General features: G+C 42.7%; 1 protein-coding gene across 1 annotated transcript in view; it reads left to right on the top strand.

Moving 5' to 3' along the window:
- Window positions 1-16,227, top strand: part of LOC134527431 (protein regulator of cytokinesis 1-like) — a 236,415-nt gene that overhangs the window by 72,313 nt on the left and 147,875 nt on the right. Inside the window, exons 6-7 of the mRNA XM_063360107.1 lie at window positions 10,616-10,768; window positions 12,213-12,377. Of these exons, the coding sequence (XP_063216177.1) occupies window positions 10,616-10,768; window positions 12,213-12,377 (318 nt within the window). The remainder of the gene's footprint in view (window positions 1-10,615; window positions 10,769-12,212; window positions 12,378-16,227) is intronic.

The following is a 16,227-nucleotide window of genomic DNA, read 5'->3' on the forward strand; positions in this document are numbered from 1 at the left end:
TCACTCGCACAGGCATATCATTGTGTGGTCGTGTTGGTGATACGGTAAAAGAAATTACATAGATTAGTAAACCACTGGCCGCCTGAAGGACCGAACTATTGCGTTCCAATATAGTTCGGTCAAAGTTAGGCTAAACCAGTATTGCTGTAGCTAGCCCCCAGGCTGTCGTCTTCTAAACCTGAAAAATAGAAAGTGAAATTAATAAATGAAGGTCGTCCTATTCTATTATTGTTCGAGCAGAGAGATGCCCTCCTCCAGTTTTTTTTTTATTATTTTTTTTAATTTTTTATTATTTTTTTATTTTTTTATTTTTTATATTATTATTTTTTATTATTATTTTAAACTAGCTGACCCGGCGAACTTCGTACCGCCTTAGCGTAGCAATGATGCACTACTTTATTTTGTATAGCTGACCTATCTTAGGTATGAGTACCTATTCAATTTGAACTGGAATCTATAATATCCTCCATATAAAAATGAATCCATAATTCCTTGTACGTCTGGTTGGTGGCATTGTTAAAAACGAAAATCCAACTGAAAATAAAAAGCTCTCATACATTTTCTGTATAACCATGTATACCAAATTATAGTATTGTGTAGTCACCAAAAAGTTCTAAAAATCAATATGAAGCTGTGAACTTACCATGATTAACAAACACTTATTAGCAAACAAAAATCTTCTTAGTCTTTAAAACAATTATATGTCAAACGACATAAAGTTACATTAAAAAAGTTCAAAAATTAAAATTCAACTGTAAATTAAAGAAAACGGTTGTATTCTTCTTTATAAGCAAGTATATCACACAAAAACAAACATAGAAAATGTTTACATATTGTATTGATTTGTTTTTCTATTTTTAAACTGCAACACAGTAATAACGAATTATGGCATGACAATGGCCTAGGCAGAATGTACACAGCCAGAATAGCCTGCGCCAGTAGCTCTGTACCGAATGTACCGGTACAATATGTAGTAAAACGTTAATGTTGATAAATATTTCCTAAACGATACAGTTTCTTTACATCCTCTTTGAAGATATTTGCAGCAAACATTCTGTCAATTCTATGTCAAACGTCATAAGGTTACTTTAAAAATATTTATATTGTACAAAGTGTTGGGTTAGTTTGGAAATAATTTTATGTATGGTGGTTCAGTATTCTTAAATTTTCTAATTTTCCGTTAAATTTTTTCTTTCATAAGAACCTTCTCGTGACAATAACAAACACAACAAAAAAAGAATTAGTGAAATCGGTTCAGTCATTTACGCGTGATGGCGTGACCAAGGGAAATAGGAATTTATTATTCTTAAATTTTCTAATTTTCCGCACAATTTTCTTAATTTTTTCTTTCATAAGAACCTTCTCCTGACCATAGCAAACACAACAAAAAAAAATTAGTGAAATCGGTCCAGCCGTTCACGCGTGATGCCGTGACCAAGGAAAACGGGTTTCATTTTTATATATATAGATATAGACTTAAAGCTACTGTACATGCCCCCATAGCCCTGCCCTGGCAGGCATGCATGCCTCTCGGCCCGGATCCCCAGCGAGGGCTGGGGCAGCTCCCTCTACCAGTTCACCTGCATGATTCTGCCTTGACAAGGTGCTACGACGTGTATGTGGATTGTCGCGCGTGTTGTAGTGGTGTGACTAAAATGTTACGTACTCCAGGGAAGGGAAAATAAATATTTATTAGGTGATGATAGATTTACGGAACTAGCTTTGTTAATTCAAAATCCCATGCCTTCCGAAACGCGGCCGGCACTAGAGGTGAAGCCTGCCAGGCGGGTCTCGCCCTTCAGGCATAGGGAGTCAGCCCTAACAACACTGGCAGTGAACCCTACGTGGGTCAAAACCTACACCTGCATGCTTCGGACCATTTTGAATTAGCTAGGAGAGAGATTTGCAGAGAAGTTAAGAGAATTAATTGGCTATTATTAAGTGGTGAGGTAGGAGTGTATTTTATTATTATGATTCAAAATCCCATGCCTTTCCGAAATGCGGCCGGCACTGGAGGTGAAACCTACCAGGCGGGTCGCGCCCTTCAGGCATAGGGAGTCAGCCCTAAACAACACAGGCAGTGAACCCGAGGGGGTTGTACATACATCTGCGTGCCTCGGACCATTTTGAATCGAAGAGGTGCAGTTAGTTATGCTGAAGTTATTGTAACTTGTATTTATTTGTTGATTTTATTATTATATATATAAATTATAATTATTTCACAATTTAAAATCCCATGCCTTCCGAAACGCGGCCGTCACTGGAGGTGAGGCCTACCAGGCGGGTCGCGCCCTTCAGGCATAGGGAGTCAGTCCTAACAACACAGGCAGTGAACCCGAGGGGATTGTACATACACCTGCGTGCTTCGGACCATTTTGAATTGTATAGGCCGTGTAAACTTTAAACTTTAAACTGTAGGCTCCGCGCGGTGTGAACACGCCCGGAGCTGGAGTGCGACTGCCTTGGGGTCGGGCGGAAAAACAGTTTTGTTTGGAGGCCCTCAGCGCCCCGACAAATCAGAGAGCTTCTAGGCCTGTGATTGGCCGCGGCCCCGCAGGCCCCCGCGAGGTGTTCGGAGAGCTATTATATGTAATTTTAAAGTTATTGAAGACCTTTTAAAAACTGAATCCATGTCGCTTTCGTTTTTAATATTTATCGTTTTAATTTAAACGAGGTTTTTTATGTTTACATTGCTCGGACGGGTCGTAAATCGCTATTGAATTTATCAGTGCGTTTTCGTGCTGTGGTAAATCTAGATACATTTTATTATTATTCTTTGATATTATTTAGCGGATGTACGGAATTTTTAGTGCGTTGTGAATAGTTTCGTTACTCGTAAATCTATTGCAATCTAAAATGGCTCTTAGGAAATTATTCTGTTTAACTTGTAGCCGATTTATATGGTGATTTGCAGCATAGCCCCAGACCTCGCATCCATATAGCAACTGCGGGCGTACAATTTGAGTGTAAAGTTGGAGTTTTTTCCTGCGTGGTAAATTAGGTGCTTTTAACATTGGGTACAGGCTTCTTAAGGATCCTGTTGCAATGTTTGTTGCTCGAGCGATCTGTTTTCCCCATAGTAGTGTTCTGTCTAGCGTGAGTCCTAGATATTTTGCCTGTGTAACATTAGGAATGGGTTGATGAAAAATTTCTAGCTCCCTGTCTGGTCTGCCTCTACGTTTTGATATTACAAGCGTGGTTGATTTTGCTGCATTTATTTTAATTCGCCACCGAGTGTAGAATTGCTCAAGTGCTGTCAGCTGTCGTTGGACGCAAACCATGGCATATTTTAAGTTTCCGGATTGTTTAATTATGGCTGTATCGTCCGCATACATCTGTACTTAGGCGTTTTCGTGCGGTATGTCGGCTGTGTAAATATTATAGAAGAAAGGAGAGAGAGGGGAGCCCTGCGGCACCCCAGCTGTAAGTTCGCGAGTAGTCGATTTAGCCCCGTCCAGAGCAACATAAAAATTACGACGCCATAAATAGTGGGCCACCAGGTAAATATATGTGTCGGAGAAATTAAAGTTTATGAATTTTTGAATAAGGCCCGGAATCCAGACTTTTTTCGAAAGCTTTTTCTGCGTCGAGCATTGTCATCACAGTGTAAGCTTTAGATGTGTTATTAAATCCGTCGGTAGCAGCTTCTACGATTTTTATTAAGGGGTGGATTGTTGAATGACCTTTCCTGAAACCAAACTGAATGTCTGGAATCACGTTGTGTTCCTCTGCGTGTGCTTGAAGGCACGAGAGTAATACTTTTTCAAAAATTTTACTCATGCTGTTTAAAAGGCTTATGGGTTGCCTGTTTTCTGGAATGGCTGGGTTTTTCCCTGGTTTAGGTATTGTGATTATTTTTGCTAGTTTCCAGGAGTCGGGGTAAGTTTTATGTGTTAGTATAGCGTTGAATATCGCCAGTAAATATTCAAGTGCCTCTAGAGGGAGTTTTTTAAGTGTTTCATAGTTTATTGCGTCCGTGCCGCCTGATTTGTTGTTCGGACTGGCTTTAATTAGCTTTAAAAGTTCCCTTAATTTTATTGATTCAGGGACAGATTGCGCGCCTGTTTGTAGAAAGTTATTTACCGCCTGTGTTGTTAAAGTGAAATTTCTGTCATTTACATCTGTGTTCGGGGAGAATTGTTTTTCTAGAAGGTCTGCGACTGCGTTGGCCTTGTCTTCTGCGATGTATTTAGCCCCGGTGGCTGTTATAATAGCGGGAGTTGAAATAAATTTTTTGTTACCGCGGAGCCTGCAAGATAGTTTCCACATTTCCTGCGGTTTTGTGGCTACTTCGTTTATTAAGTTTCCGAATTGATTTATTTTTTCCTGTTTTAATTTGCGCTGTACTAGATTATTCAGTCTGTTGTATTCGTTTCTGGCTTCTGGTGTGCGGAGTCTTTGTGCTCTGTTTCTGGCTTGCCGCCTAAGAGAAATGTAATAATCCAGATCAGGGTAGTGTGTTCTGCCTTTTTGTTTCAAAGCGAGAGTGTTTTTTAATGGCATTTTTGACTGTGTCCGTGAAAAGTTTTACGTGTGGATTTATTTCCTCAGGTGAATTTATTTCGGGGGGCTGATTTAGGGTGTCTATAAGTTCTTCCTTAAACCCATCCCAATCTGTGATTTTTAGGTTATTATTAAAGAGTTGTATGTTGGATGTAGCATTAAAAGTTATTCGTGTTAGCACCGGTAAGTGATCGGAGTTTAGTTCATCTAATGTTTCTGTATTTAGCTGAGAGTTTGGTATGTTTGTTAGGGCTATGTCTAAAATTTCTGGAGTGCCACCACTTACTGGATAGCATGTCGGGGAGTCAGGCGCAAGAATGATGTAGTTTCCCGCTGCCGCGTGGCCTTGTAGAATGTTCCCGTTGGCGTTTGTTTGTGTGCAGCCCCAGTCAGTGTGTTTGCTGTTTAAGTCCCCTGCTATAAAAAATTGATCCTCGACTTCCATTAATTTATTGAGGTCCTGTGGTGTGAGTGGGTCTTGTGGCGTCTTGTATACCGCAGACATGCAAACATGTGAATTATTATTACGGACGTTTATGCCTCAATGTGTTGTAGTCCATTTATAGTTATCGGGTGGTGATGAATTCCGTGTTTAATTAGTATGGCTGTACCGCCGCCGCGGAGTGCGGGGCGGTCTGTTCTGTATATTGTGTAACCGCATATGTACGCTCGCATGTGTGGTTTTAGAAAAGTTTCAGAGATGAAAGCGACATCGATTCCGTATACAAAAAGAAACTGTTCCAGTTCATAGATTTTATTTTGGAGGCCATGTGCATTAAATATGAGAACCTGTAAATACTTCCCCGGGTTCTGTGCCATTTTAAGGTGTAGCGAGATTCAGGATTGCGGATAGTAAGATCATCTGTCGCTTCGATACGTCTGTTTCAGCTCGGATGGAGGCGTAGTGTGGAGAGAGTGTAGCGATGAGCTGTGAGAAATTGCAGAGTTTCAGAATCTCTGCCAGCTCAAACAGATCACCGACGGTGATTCCCTCCATCCTGTCCTGCGCTGGAGTGTGTGTGGTGCGAGGTTCCTTCACGGCTTGCGAGTATTTACCCTGCAGTCGTGTCAGCTCAGTGGTTGTTGTTTGTGGCTGCGTCTGTGGCTTGTTGACCACCTGGGCACGTGGCTGTGCGTGAGCTGGGGGGGGGGGGGGGGGGGAACTCCACCTGGCTGTGCGTGGCTGGCGCTTGTTGTTTTGTTTGTGCCTGCACGGTTTGTTTTTGCAACCTGCTCGCGACCATTTTCAAGAATACTGGACACTGCTTCCAGGCTGCAGTGTGTCCCCGCACCTTACAGTTAAAGCAGAATTTATCTGCGTCGTCGGACTTCTGGCAGTCCTTGCGAGCGTGGTTTTCGCAGCACCTGACGCATCGCGGTGGCTTGCTGCAGCGAGTGTGTGTGTGGTCGAATTTGCCACATCGTTTACACTGGGTGATGTCTTGTGGGCGGGCTTGGTACTTCTGAATGGTCACTGACGTGTAATGGAGTGTTCGCACGGCGAGTATGTTGTTGTTTGAGGCCGCGACGGTCGCGCAGAACGTCCCTGACCTGAAACGCTGTGGCTGCCCCGCCGCATCAGTCCGGGTGATTTCAAAGTTTCTTACATCGTGCACCACAAAACCTTTCTCGGTCAATTCCGCGGCGATGTCTGCCTCGACGACCTCTGGGTACAGTCCCTTAATCACGATTTTTGTGTTGCGCTCGTCGGGATGCGCAAACGTGTGGTGGAAGATGTCATGGGCTTTCGGAAATGCGAGTGCTTGTGTGTAGCCCTCCCTGTCCTCGAATGTGAGTCGCAGCTCTCTCCTGCGCGTGATTGTATTTTTGAACGTGATGCGATGCGCGTTCAGGAAAGTTGCGATCTCCTTGAGCCTCGCCACTTCCCTGACCATGATCGGTACACCCCTGTACCTGTTACCGGCCGCGGTGGTGGTTTGTGGTTGTGTCTGAGACGGTGGTTGTTTGTCGGCGGGCAGGTTTGCCAGTACGCCGTAGCTGTTTTGAAGTGGGATCGCGGAAGTCCCTGCTGTTGGCTGTTGAGCTAAGTCGCGCCTGACTGGTCGCGCATCCTCACTGTTCGCGAGAACAGTTTCCCGCCTCCTGCCGAGTGAGTGGCTACGGTCATGTGTGAGGTTTTATCGCGAGGCTTTTTTCCCCCCAACCAATTGAAAATCGTTGTCGTCTTCGGCACGTTCGCGTTTGGCGCTGGCCTGTGTTGTCTCCATTGCCTGGTCGCTCGGTGTTGTGTTCGCCATTTGTCCTTCCCTTGTAGCGGTTCGCGGGCTATCCGACCCGCCGGTCGCCTAAAACCTAAGAGCAGTGGTGGCTGACAAACTCTGATATGAACAGCGAAGCTAGGCCTTAGAGAGGCTGTCCTCTCTGCACCACTGCCTGGTGCGAAGTGTAGGGGCTGGAAAAATCAGGGTATTTATCAGAGAATGGACTACATCTTGCTCAGCCAATGGCAGACAATCTGTCTCCCCATTGGCTGTGCACCATGGAGTTAAAGAGGATTGGTTATGGTAGGTTGAGTCAGTTCTGCGGAAGCATCTGGGCTGAGCAGTCATGTTTTTAGCAGTTCTGTCGTGCTTCAAGAAGAGAGAAGAAAGGGGAAATCATAAGACGGAACGGTCGAGGCAGACGGCTGCCTTCCCTACCCCCCCTACACCCCGGGTTGAATTCCCGGGGCACCGCGGGATTCAACACACGGTATTGTGAACGTACAGTCACGCCACGTGGTGGCTAGAGTTATCATAGATAATACCCGAGAGTGCGTGCGGGTGTGAGTGTGAGAGCGAGGGTTATTGTAGTTTGTGTGTGTGTGTGTGAGTGTGTGCGTGTGTGAGAGAGGGAGTGTGAGGGCTGTTGTTGTAAGTGAGTGTACGTGTGAATGTGAGCATGGTTGCGTGCGCATTCACCACCCTTCCCCAACCCCCCCCCCCCCCCTCCCGCCAACCCCATACTCCTGGCCGTGGTGCCGGGAGTAGCGTGACCAGCAGCCAACACCACGGGGCGTAAGTCAAAATAAGACGCGTCATGTTCGCTACCGAGTACTAGCGCAAACAATGCCAACAAGGGGGAAAAGTCCCATGACACCACCACGCCATTCAGGGCATGTGAATCACCACGCAGCTCCGGGAGCTCAGACAGAGAGGACGTGGATGTGTGCAACGTCTCACAGGACTCAGTGACAAAGCAAATAGACGCAGCAGACCTGAGAGATCTCTCAGACCTGTTCGCAACGACCAGTGACAATAACAACACAATCATGGACGAAGAGACAGCACAGGATGCACTGCCCGGGGCACTAAGTAGTCAGGACAGTAGTCACTGTGTCACCCCAGCCCCCGGCCTCACCAACCAGAGGGTCGCAAGTGCGGGCCGCTCGCGCTCCCGCAAGCGCCCCCTCTCCTCCCCTGACTCCCCTGACCCACCGCCAGGCGGCTCCGGCAGTGCGTCCCTGGAGACCGAAGAGTCACTCAACACCGCAACTGACTAGTGAACAGGCCCCCGATCAAGCAACAGGCTTGGACAGTTTCAAGGAGCCGAAATGAAACGTCAGACAGCGGAACAAGAAGCGTAGGCCACCAGCGGCACGCAGCCCCTCAGGCGAAGCTACGAACACACCACAACACAGCCACCACACACACGTGACCACCAGACCAAAAGCACCGAATGGTACGACTTTGAAATATATGATGGAAACTGCTACCATCAAGCAAACAAACTATTCAAAGACCACTGCAAAGAACGGCATACTGTAGCGCTTACAAAGGGGAACAAACTCCGCATGCGAGTCGAGACGTGCGAGGACCACACCAAGATGAGCATGGCACTGCGCAAAATCAACATTCCAACAGTCTGGCACCCGGTAGTACGCAGCAAGCCAGTGCTTGTAGTAATACGTCACGTGCCACCGTGCGTCACTCCGCAAGTGCTGCTGGAGGCGCTGCAGAGTGACGACATACCGGCCGAACACTGCAAACAATTCTCCACGAGAAGGGATGACCAAAACACTGGAAAAAACGTGATAATCAATTTGCCACTGTTTAAGGCCAGATTATCGCCAGGTTACCACGTGGAGGAACTATTCACCAGGCACAGGGTGGGCCACTTGAGGTGCGCATTTCAGCCCTACAAGCCTTCATCACCAGACTTCCCACAATGTCACAGGTGTCAAATGTGGCAGCACACCAAAAATGGCTGCAATATGCAAGCAAAGTGTCTGAAATGTGCCAAACCACACTTGTCTACTAAGTGTACAAAATCTCGCACAGAGCCGGCTACCTGCACAAACTGTGGGGGCCCCCAACCGGCCAACTATAAACAGTGCCCTGTGTACCAGGCACAGGTGCAGAAATCACTACAGGCGTGCAAAACACCTCAAGCCAAGACGCAGAAAGCGGCAGGACGGCAGACAGTAGAAGCTACACATCAAGGTCACATGCGTGGGACAGCGAGAGCAGAGCCGGCGAGACACGCGGGAAACATTCCCCACAGCTTCGCGGAAGCAGCGGGCCAAAGTTGTCAACAGACGAACACGTGCTCGAGAGAGGCAGGTCCGTCGGCTGGGATATGGGGGGGGGGGGGGTGAGACTGGAGGCCGGGCCTGCCAGTTCCCCTCGCTCCCCTTGTCCAGCAGCCTCCGGCACACAGCGATGGCAGCCATCCCCTCCACCACCCCGTGCTATGAGGCTAGCTCTTCCCTTTCCCCTTGTGTAGGAACGCAGGGCGTCATCATGGAAACACTTTGCGCGGAGAGCGCTGGGTAGAGAGGGGGCACTTGTGGGAGCGCGAGCGGCCCGCGCTTGCGACCCTCTGGTTGGTCAGGCCGGGGCTGGGGTGACACAGTGATTACTGTCCTGACTACTTAGTGCCCCGGGCAGTGCATCCTGTGCTGTCTCGTCATCCATGATTGTGTTGTTATTGTCACTGGTCGTTGCGAACAGGCCTGAGAGATCTCTCAGGTCTGCTGCGTCTATTTGCTATTTGTGGCGTGACTGTACGTTCACAATACCGTGTGTTGAATCCCGCCATGCCCCAGGGATTTATCAGCCGTCTGCTTCGACCGTTCCGATCGTTCCGTCTTATGATTTCCCCTTTCTTCTCTCTTGAAGCACGACAGAACTGCTAAAAAAAAAAATGACTGCTCAGCCCAGATGCTTCCGCAGAACTGACTCAACCTACCATAACCAATCCTCTTTATCTCCATGGTGCACAGCCAATGGGGAGACAGTTTGTCTGCCATTGGCTAGGCAAGATGTAGTCCATTCTCTGATCAATACTTTTATTTTTCCAGTCTCTACTCAGTTGCATCTGTGTTTTCGTACCATGTGTGTCTCTGCCTGAGGACGGGAGCAGATAGCAGTTCCAGAAACGTTGCTTGTTTCTGTTTTGGATAACTATTGTGTTTGTTTCATCTTTTCGTTTTGTTGTGTTTTTGTCTCGTTTCAACTGTTGTGCTGAATTTTTTTTTGGGGTTCAAATCATCATTTTTGGTTGTTTTTTTCGTTCTCTTAGTCCATTTGTCTTTGTTTTTCTTTGTTTGTTCACCATATTCCTGTTATGGAATATTATGTGGTGTATATATCCTGTTGACAACAGAAATTTTGCTTAATTTGTGTTTTTTGTCTTTTGGTTTTTGTAGTTTTCTTCTACAGACATACATGTGCTTAGCAATGGCGTATGTCCAAAAGCTTACATCAAATCATGCACTCCCATTGCACAAATCTTTCAAAGCTAATAAGGACCATAAAGCCATCACTTGTATTCTTGACTGTTATCTGGCATAACTCATAATCAAAGGCAACCCTTCCGGTGAAAATGTTAGATTTTATTCCAGAATTAAGGGTGCGACCCATAGGAAGGGGCGATCCTTCTGCAGTTAAATACGGCGCTCAAACCCAATCTCTTAGTGCTTCATCAGGACAGGGATATTTCACTTACTGATCTACTTGTTTTAGTCTGTTTTTAATAAAATAGTCTGTATTTTTTTTTATCACTTACAGAAATTTTTTCATGTTTCTGCAGACTGACTGTGAAATTGTAACACTTCAAAGACACAGAACGATAGAGTTATCAAGTGTTGAGAATATGTGAATTATTCTAGGCTCAACTGGAAAGTATTTTCAAGAAAAGAAGACTTGATATAATCACTTTGGTTAAGGAACTAGAATGGAGTCCCTCTCTCCAGTTTGAAAAGAGCGTAGTTAATGATGATGGTTCATTTGTTTTTTCTGAAGCAAACATGAGAGAACTAGAGGTAAGTACATACGTAATTTAATTATTTACTACAACATTATTTTTTGATTATAAGATTCTATGTATTTATGTACAGAGTGGCAAGCTACAAAACAAGTTAGAGGAACAGATAGTGTGGTCCTTGTCATGGAACGGTTTGAGACGTGTCCACAGGATATGTCAGAAAGAGGATGGCCAGTAATTTACTCAGAATTGTAGTATGTATTTGCATGGTTATTATTATTTTTTTGTATCAACTATAGTGTGAAATGACATTTCTGAAACAATATTATAGACACGTAGAACTGTGCCTCCGTAGCTGAACCAGCTGAATGGACAATGTGGTCAAAGCAAACATTGTTGGCCTATAACATTTCAACTTTAAACAATGCATTTCATTGTGGTTAATACTTCAAATAACTATAAAAAAAATACTATGTACTTACAGATAACACAGTATATTTGTAGATAATGTGTGTGTTCAGATAAAGTTAATTAAGTGCTTTTGTAACTTAAATTGTAATTATTATTTTAACCTGAAATAATTTTTATTCCCAAGTTTGAAGTATTGCTCTGTCAATTTGATTAAATAATGATGGAGCCGTGTCGTACACTGGCTTTACTGAACAGGCCCTCCCCGCTCATTCTTGTCTATAACATATTTTCATTGACTCTAAAGTAAATTAATAATTAAAAGAATAATATGTTAAGAGGACCTGTTATTTATAATAAATGGGCATATTTAAGTGCTTTCTTTGTTTTTTCCATGGATTGAACTCAAGATTTTCATAACGATTGTTTTGTTTTGGGCACAAATGTTTGCCTGCCACCTTTGGTTGCAGTGCACCACCCGGTTCCAACCAAACACCACCAGGAGTATGATGCTCTCCGCTCCTCGAGGAATTCTGATAAGAGTGCCAGCTGTCATTTTTAACCAACTATCATATTCTTTAGATTTTTCCTTGACAACTACTTAATTATTTTGTTCCATGCTACCGATTTTTGCAATGAACTATAACTGCACCTTAATGGATTTGGTGCTGTTGTGTTTTTAGAATAGCTTTACTATTATTTTCATTTGTATTCAGAATCATGTACTAGTGTCTTGTGTGATAAACAAACAGGATAAAAACCAGATTTTCATGTATCTTTTTGCTCAACCATGTGATAGGCAACTTCAGAGACTGAGGCGGTGGGATGCCTGGAGAGCCCATGTTTGATCATATTTTTTCCCTATTAGTAAGAAGCGTGCTTTGCGTTGAGAGCGGGCCAGGTCTTGTGGTTGGTTGCACCCACACAGGCGACATCACACCCTGTTATTAAGAGTCACTGCTGGGCCGTGTCCTGCGTCCCCTGCAACGTGAGAGGGCCCTAGGCGAACAATGCCTTTAACCCCACCATAACAGACTTTATTGTAAAACTTAACTTTCAACAAAAATGAATGTGATTATGTCTTGTTTGTATAGAATCTGCATCAAAGATTGAGCAAAGATCTGCAGGAGAGACAAGCATTGGTTTTAGAGTTACGTACAAAATTGACAGAACTTTGGGACAGACTCTCGCAAGGTATAGAGTACAGAGAGAAGTTTCTGTCAAGTGTTCGTGGCTGTGGAACGAGCACAGTCGATAAGGTAAGTGGTCAAGTACACTAATAATATGAGTGATATCAATGGCATCTAAACTATTGTTAATATTCAATAAGTAATTTCAGTCAAACCTGATAAATACAAACTTAAAGGGACCGTAATTCAAGCACTTTGTAGTAACGAGGTTAGTAAGAACCAAACTTCAAAATTAGTTTTATCACCAATTTTATATTTTTTATAGCTAGAAACAGGTTTTTTATTTTATGGTACAATGTATTGTTATTTTTAGTTTTAAGTGCATAGTGCTGTTATTTTTTTAGCTTAAGTAGTGTTATTTCCCCCCAATTATTTTGCATATATAATGTTAAATTTAACTTAAATATTTACTCTTTCTTTTCAAAATATAGTATAGTCTCGATATCTGAACTAATTTGGTCAGACGTTCAGATGACTGTATTTTCCGATTAGCTGAATGATTGCCGTAGTACAACAGCAGGTAGTAAATTACATCTGTAATTTATTTAAGCGTTTAAATATCATATAACACAGCCTATATATAAATTTTACACGTAATCACTAAACATGTTGATAGTTGGGTCAAGACAGCAGAAATAATTTTTTAAAATAAAATATTAATTTTTAAATATTAATTTTACTCTGAACTTGTTTGGATTAGCCGGATTTTCGGATTAGTGGAACTGCACTGTACCAATATAACATGTAATTTGTACAGCACTACAACTTATTGCTACTAGCAGCTGTACAAAGTAATACAGTGTTCAACAAAATTATATCTAATTAAACTAGAATACAATAAAAATGGCAAAACTTAGGTAATGTTGTTTTGGAAATTTGATTTGGTAGAATGTAAATGTAATAGTGTAAGAAGAAATCAAATAACAAAGTTAATTTTAAATCATTTAGAATTTAATTTCATAATAAAAGTTATTTTTCTTGTTCTAGAAGCTTGGTGTACAAATAAAACCTCCAGCCATTATATTTCAGGGAACCAGCGAGAAATTAAGATATGTGGGGCCAAACATGTGCGGCTTTGCTTTAGGGTAGAACTAACCTCAAAAAAGTGGTAGGTGTAGAAATCAAAAATTCCTAACCTCTAATATTGACGGTCATAAACACCCTAGAATATATTTTAAAAAAAGCATTGCTTAGTAAATCAACGTAATTCCAGTGCTACCAAGTATTACGGAATTACTGATTTTTGACTATGTATTACATAAGCATAAAAATATAATTACCGTATTTACTCGCGTAAAGGCCCCCCCTTTTTTTTTCCAAATTTTCGACTCCAAAAAAGGGGAGGGGGCCTATACGCGAATTTGGAGGAAAAAATAGATTTTTCTTTTTTTCAGTTATGAAAAACTAACATTTAATAAAAGCAAACTGAAATACCGCCACAACTTATTTAAACACCAATTACATTTTGATTAAATGAAACAGCTGGCGGAACGACTGGCAAGTCGTGCATCTTTATTCTATTGAGGGAGGGTGGGGGAGGCAGCGACGCGGCAGGAGGGAGAGAGAGGCAGCGAGTCCGCAGGGGGGAGAGGCGTGGCTTAACCTCCCTCCTGCCAGCTAGCCAGCCAACCAGACAAAGGAGTGTTAGAAATACCACCCACTTCCCTTCCTCCTTCACTTCCCCTCTGCTTCCCCTCTTCTGCTCCGACAACACTGCACATCAACACAAGCGCGCGAGTCCAGCTTTCTTTATCTTTATGTCGTTTGAGATACGACTAACTGCCTACGTCTGGCATGCCTCACGACGGTCCTACTGAGAGCCGACAAACTATAATACCAGTCTCTGTATCACTGCCACTTACAAAATCACCCTCCGCCGCTCACAATACATGGCTTGCTGTTTGATGCATTCCAAGCTGCCCTGCCCTCAGATAAACCCAGAAAAACAAGTTTTTAAATTTTTTCTCAAAAATGTTTACAAAATAAGGAGGGGGGGGGGGCTGTATACGCGGGCGGGGCTTTTACGCGAGCAAATACGGTACATATTGGCTGCATATGTATGACAATAATTTTGATAAAAAAAAAAATTATTACTAATTCAGATTATGGTTTGTGCTGTAAAAATTAATTTACCTCATAAAGAGTGTTGATAATCATAAACATTCAAAGGCTGCAGTAGATAGTTAGTAGTTTTTTTTTTTTAATTAAATTGCTTTTAGGAATGTGTAATGTTTAAACAATGTAATGATTGTTTTAAGCTTAGGAGGTGTATCCTTTATTATGTTTGCTTTACTTGTGTTTTATTGCACCTTCAAAAGTAATTACCTGGAAAGTGGTAGAACTGTAATTCCTAACTTTTTTTTTTTTAATGATTTCTTGAATTGTATCTATACTCTTCATTCTGGGGTGTGACTTGTTTAAACAGCCGAGCCATGTTCACAGGCTTAACGAACATCAGCAGGTAGTACATCGTAATAATAGCACAGATTGTTTTCTTTAAATATGCTGGGAACAATATTTAGTTTAATTTAAATTATTTAATTTAAATAATTTATTACAGAAGAAGCATTTCTTGGTCGAATGCTTACCTGGAGGTCTATTCACTAATCTAAAAGGGGATCTTATGTCCAATTTAATGTCAGTAGCCATGCTACTGACCTTAAATATTTTCATAGCTATTCACGGTTCCGTATGGTAACCTTATCTTGCATCCTACTGTTCTTAACTTTATGACTGGTACTGTGACGTCTGTGTCATGTCACATTTGGTGGTGTACCGGCTCTGTGTTATTTACCGTTAGCCGTGTGGTGGCGCGAGACGTAAACACAGCTGTGGTGTGTTGGCCGGTGTGGATCTAGGAGCGCGGGCGCGTTTCCGGTTGTCAGGATCTAGAGCGGCTTGTGCGCGCTTCATGCTCTGATCGGCAATTTTCGATACGCTGTATCTGCGTATGTCTTTTGTTTTCCTTTTTGGTGGGTTGAGGTTGGCACCTGTGGCACCCTGGGCTGTTGACGTTCTTTGGGGAGTGTCTGTCTGCTACGAGCCATGGCCTGAGTGGGTTACAATTTTCATGCCGATGGAGTGGCTGCGTAATAAAATCCATGGCTGTAACTTTGTGTGGAAGTTTGGAAAACCTTTGTGGAGTATAACTAAAGTTACAGGAGGTTTTGCTCTGTCTGTTACCTAATTTTCGAGTGCAGCAGAGTTCTACGCAGTTATTACCAATGAGGATAAATATTTTCCTTTTTTAGTAAATTGGGAATGTTATCTTTCTGTCGTGTGAGCCTGGTCGCTAATGTCGTCGTCAAATGCTGCTGTGCGTGCTGCTGATCCTCCTTCTTCAACCCGGTTGAAGCTTAGTGCGAGGAAGTGTAAATGCTTGGTAAATATAAAGCTTTTGTTGTTAACTAGCGAAAGTTAGTGAATAGCCTGTGACATAACATACTCCTGGCTATGATAATAATATTTAACTAATTTACATTATATATTTTTGTTTATAATTATCTTACACTTATGTTTATTTTATTAGCATAAGCATTTCAAGTATTTTTATTGTGCTAAAATAAAGCTAAATGTCATATTTTTTATTATTATTTTTTCACTCTAATTTATTTAGTCAGTTAAAAGTTATGTCTATAATTTATGTTTTTACAATTATAAAATACACTCGGAGCATTAAGACACCCTGAAGGTTTTTTTTTTTTTATCTAAGTAATGCATCGCTGGAAAACCCATCACGTGGGTGCATGACTGTGCAGCACTAGCTCAGTAGGTTCGCTGGGTCCTTTTTTAGCCAGCCAATCAGGATGATCCATGATATGGTGTGATATGAATTTTCAGACTTTTAGAGGATAATTTTCAGCAATGCAATTTTCCTATATGGTCAGGTACTGAATACTTTCCTGTGATTGGTCAGTTG

The sequence above is a fragment of the Bacillus rossius genome, chromosome 1 (assembly GCF_032445375.1).
Source record: "Bacillus rossius redtenbacheri isolate Brsri chromosome 1, Brsri_v3, whole genome shotgun sequence".
NCBI classification, from domain to species: Eukaryota; Metazoa; Arthropoda; class Insecta; order Phasmatodea; family Bacillidae; genus Bacillus; species Bacillus rossius.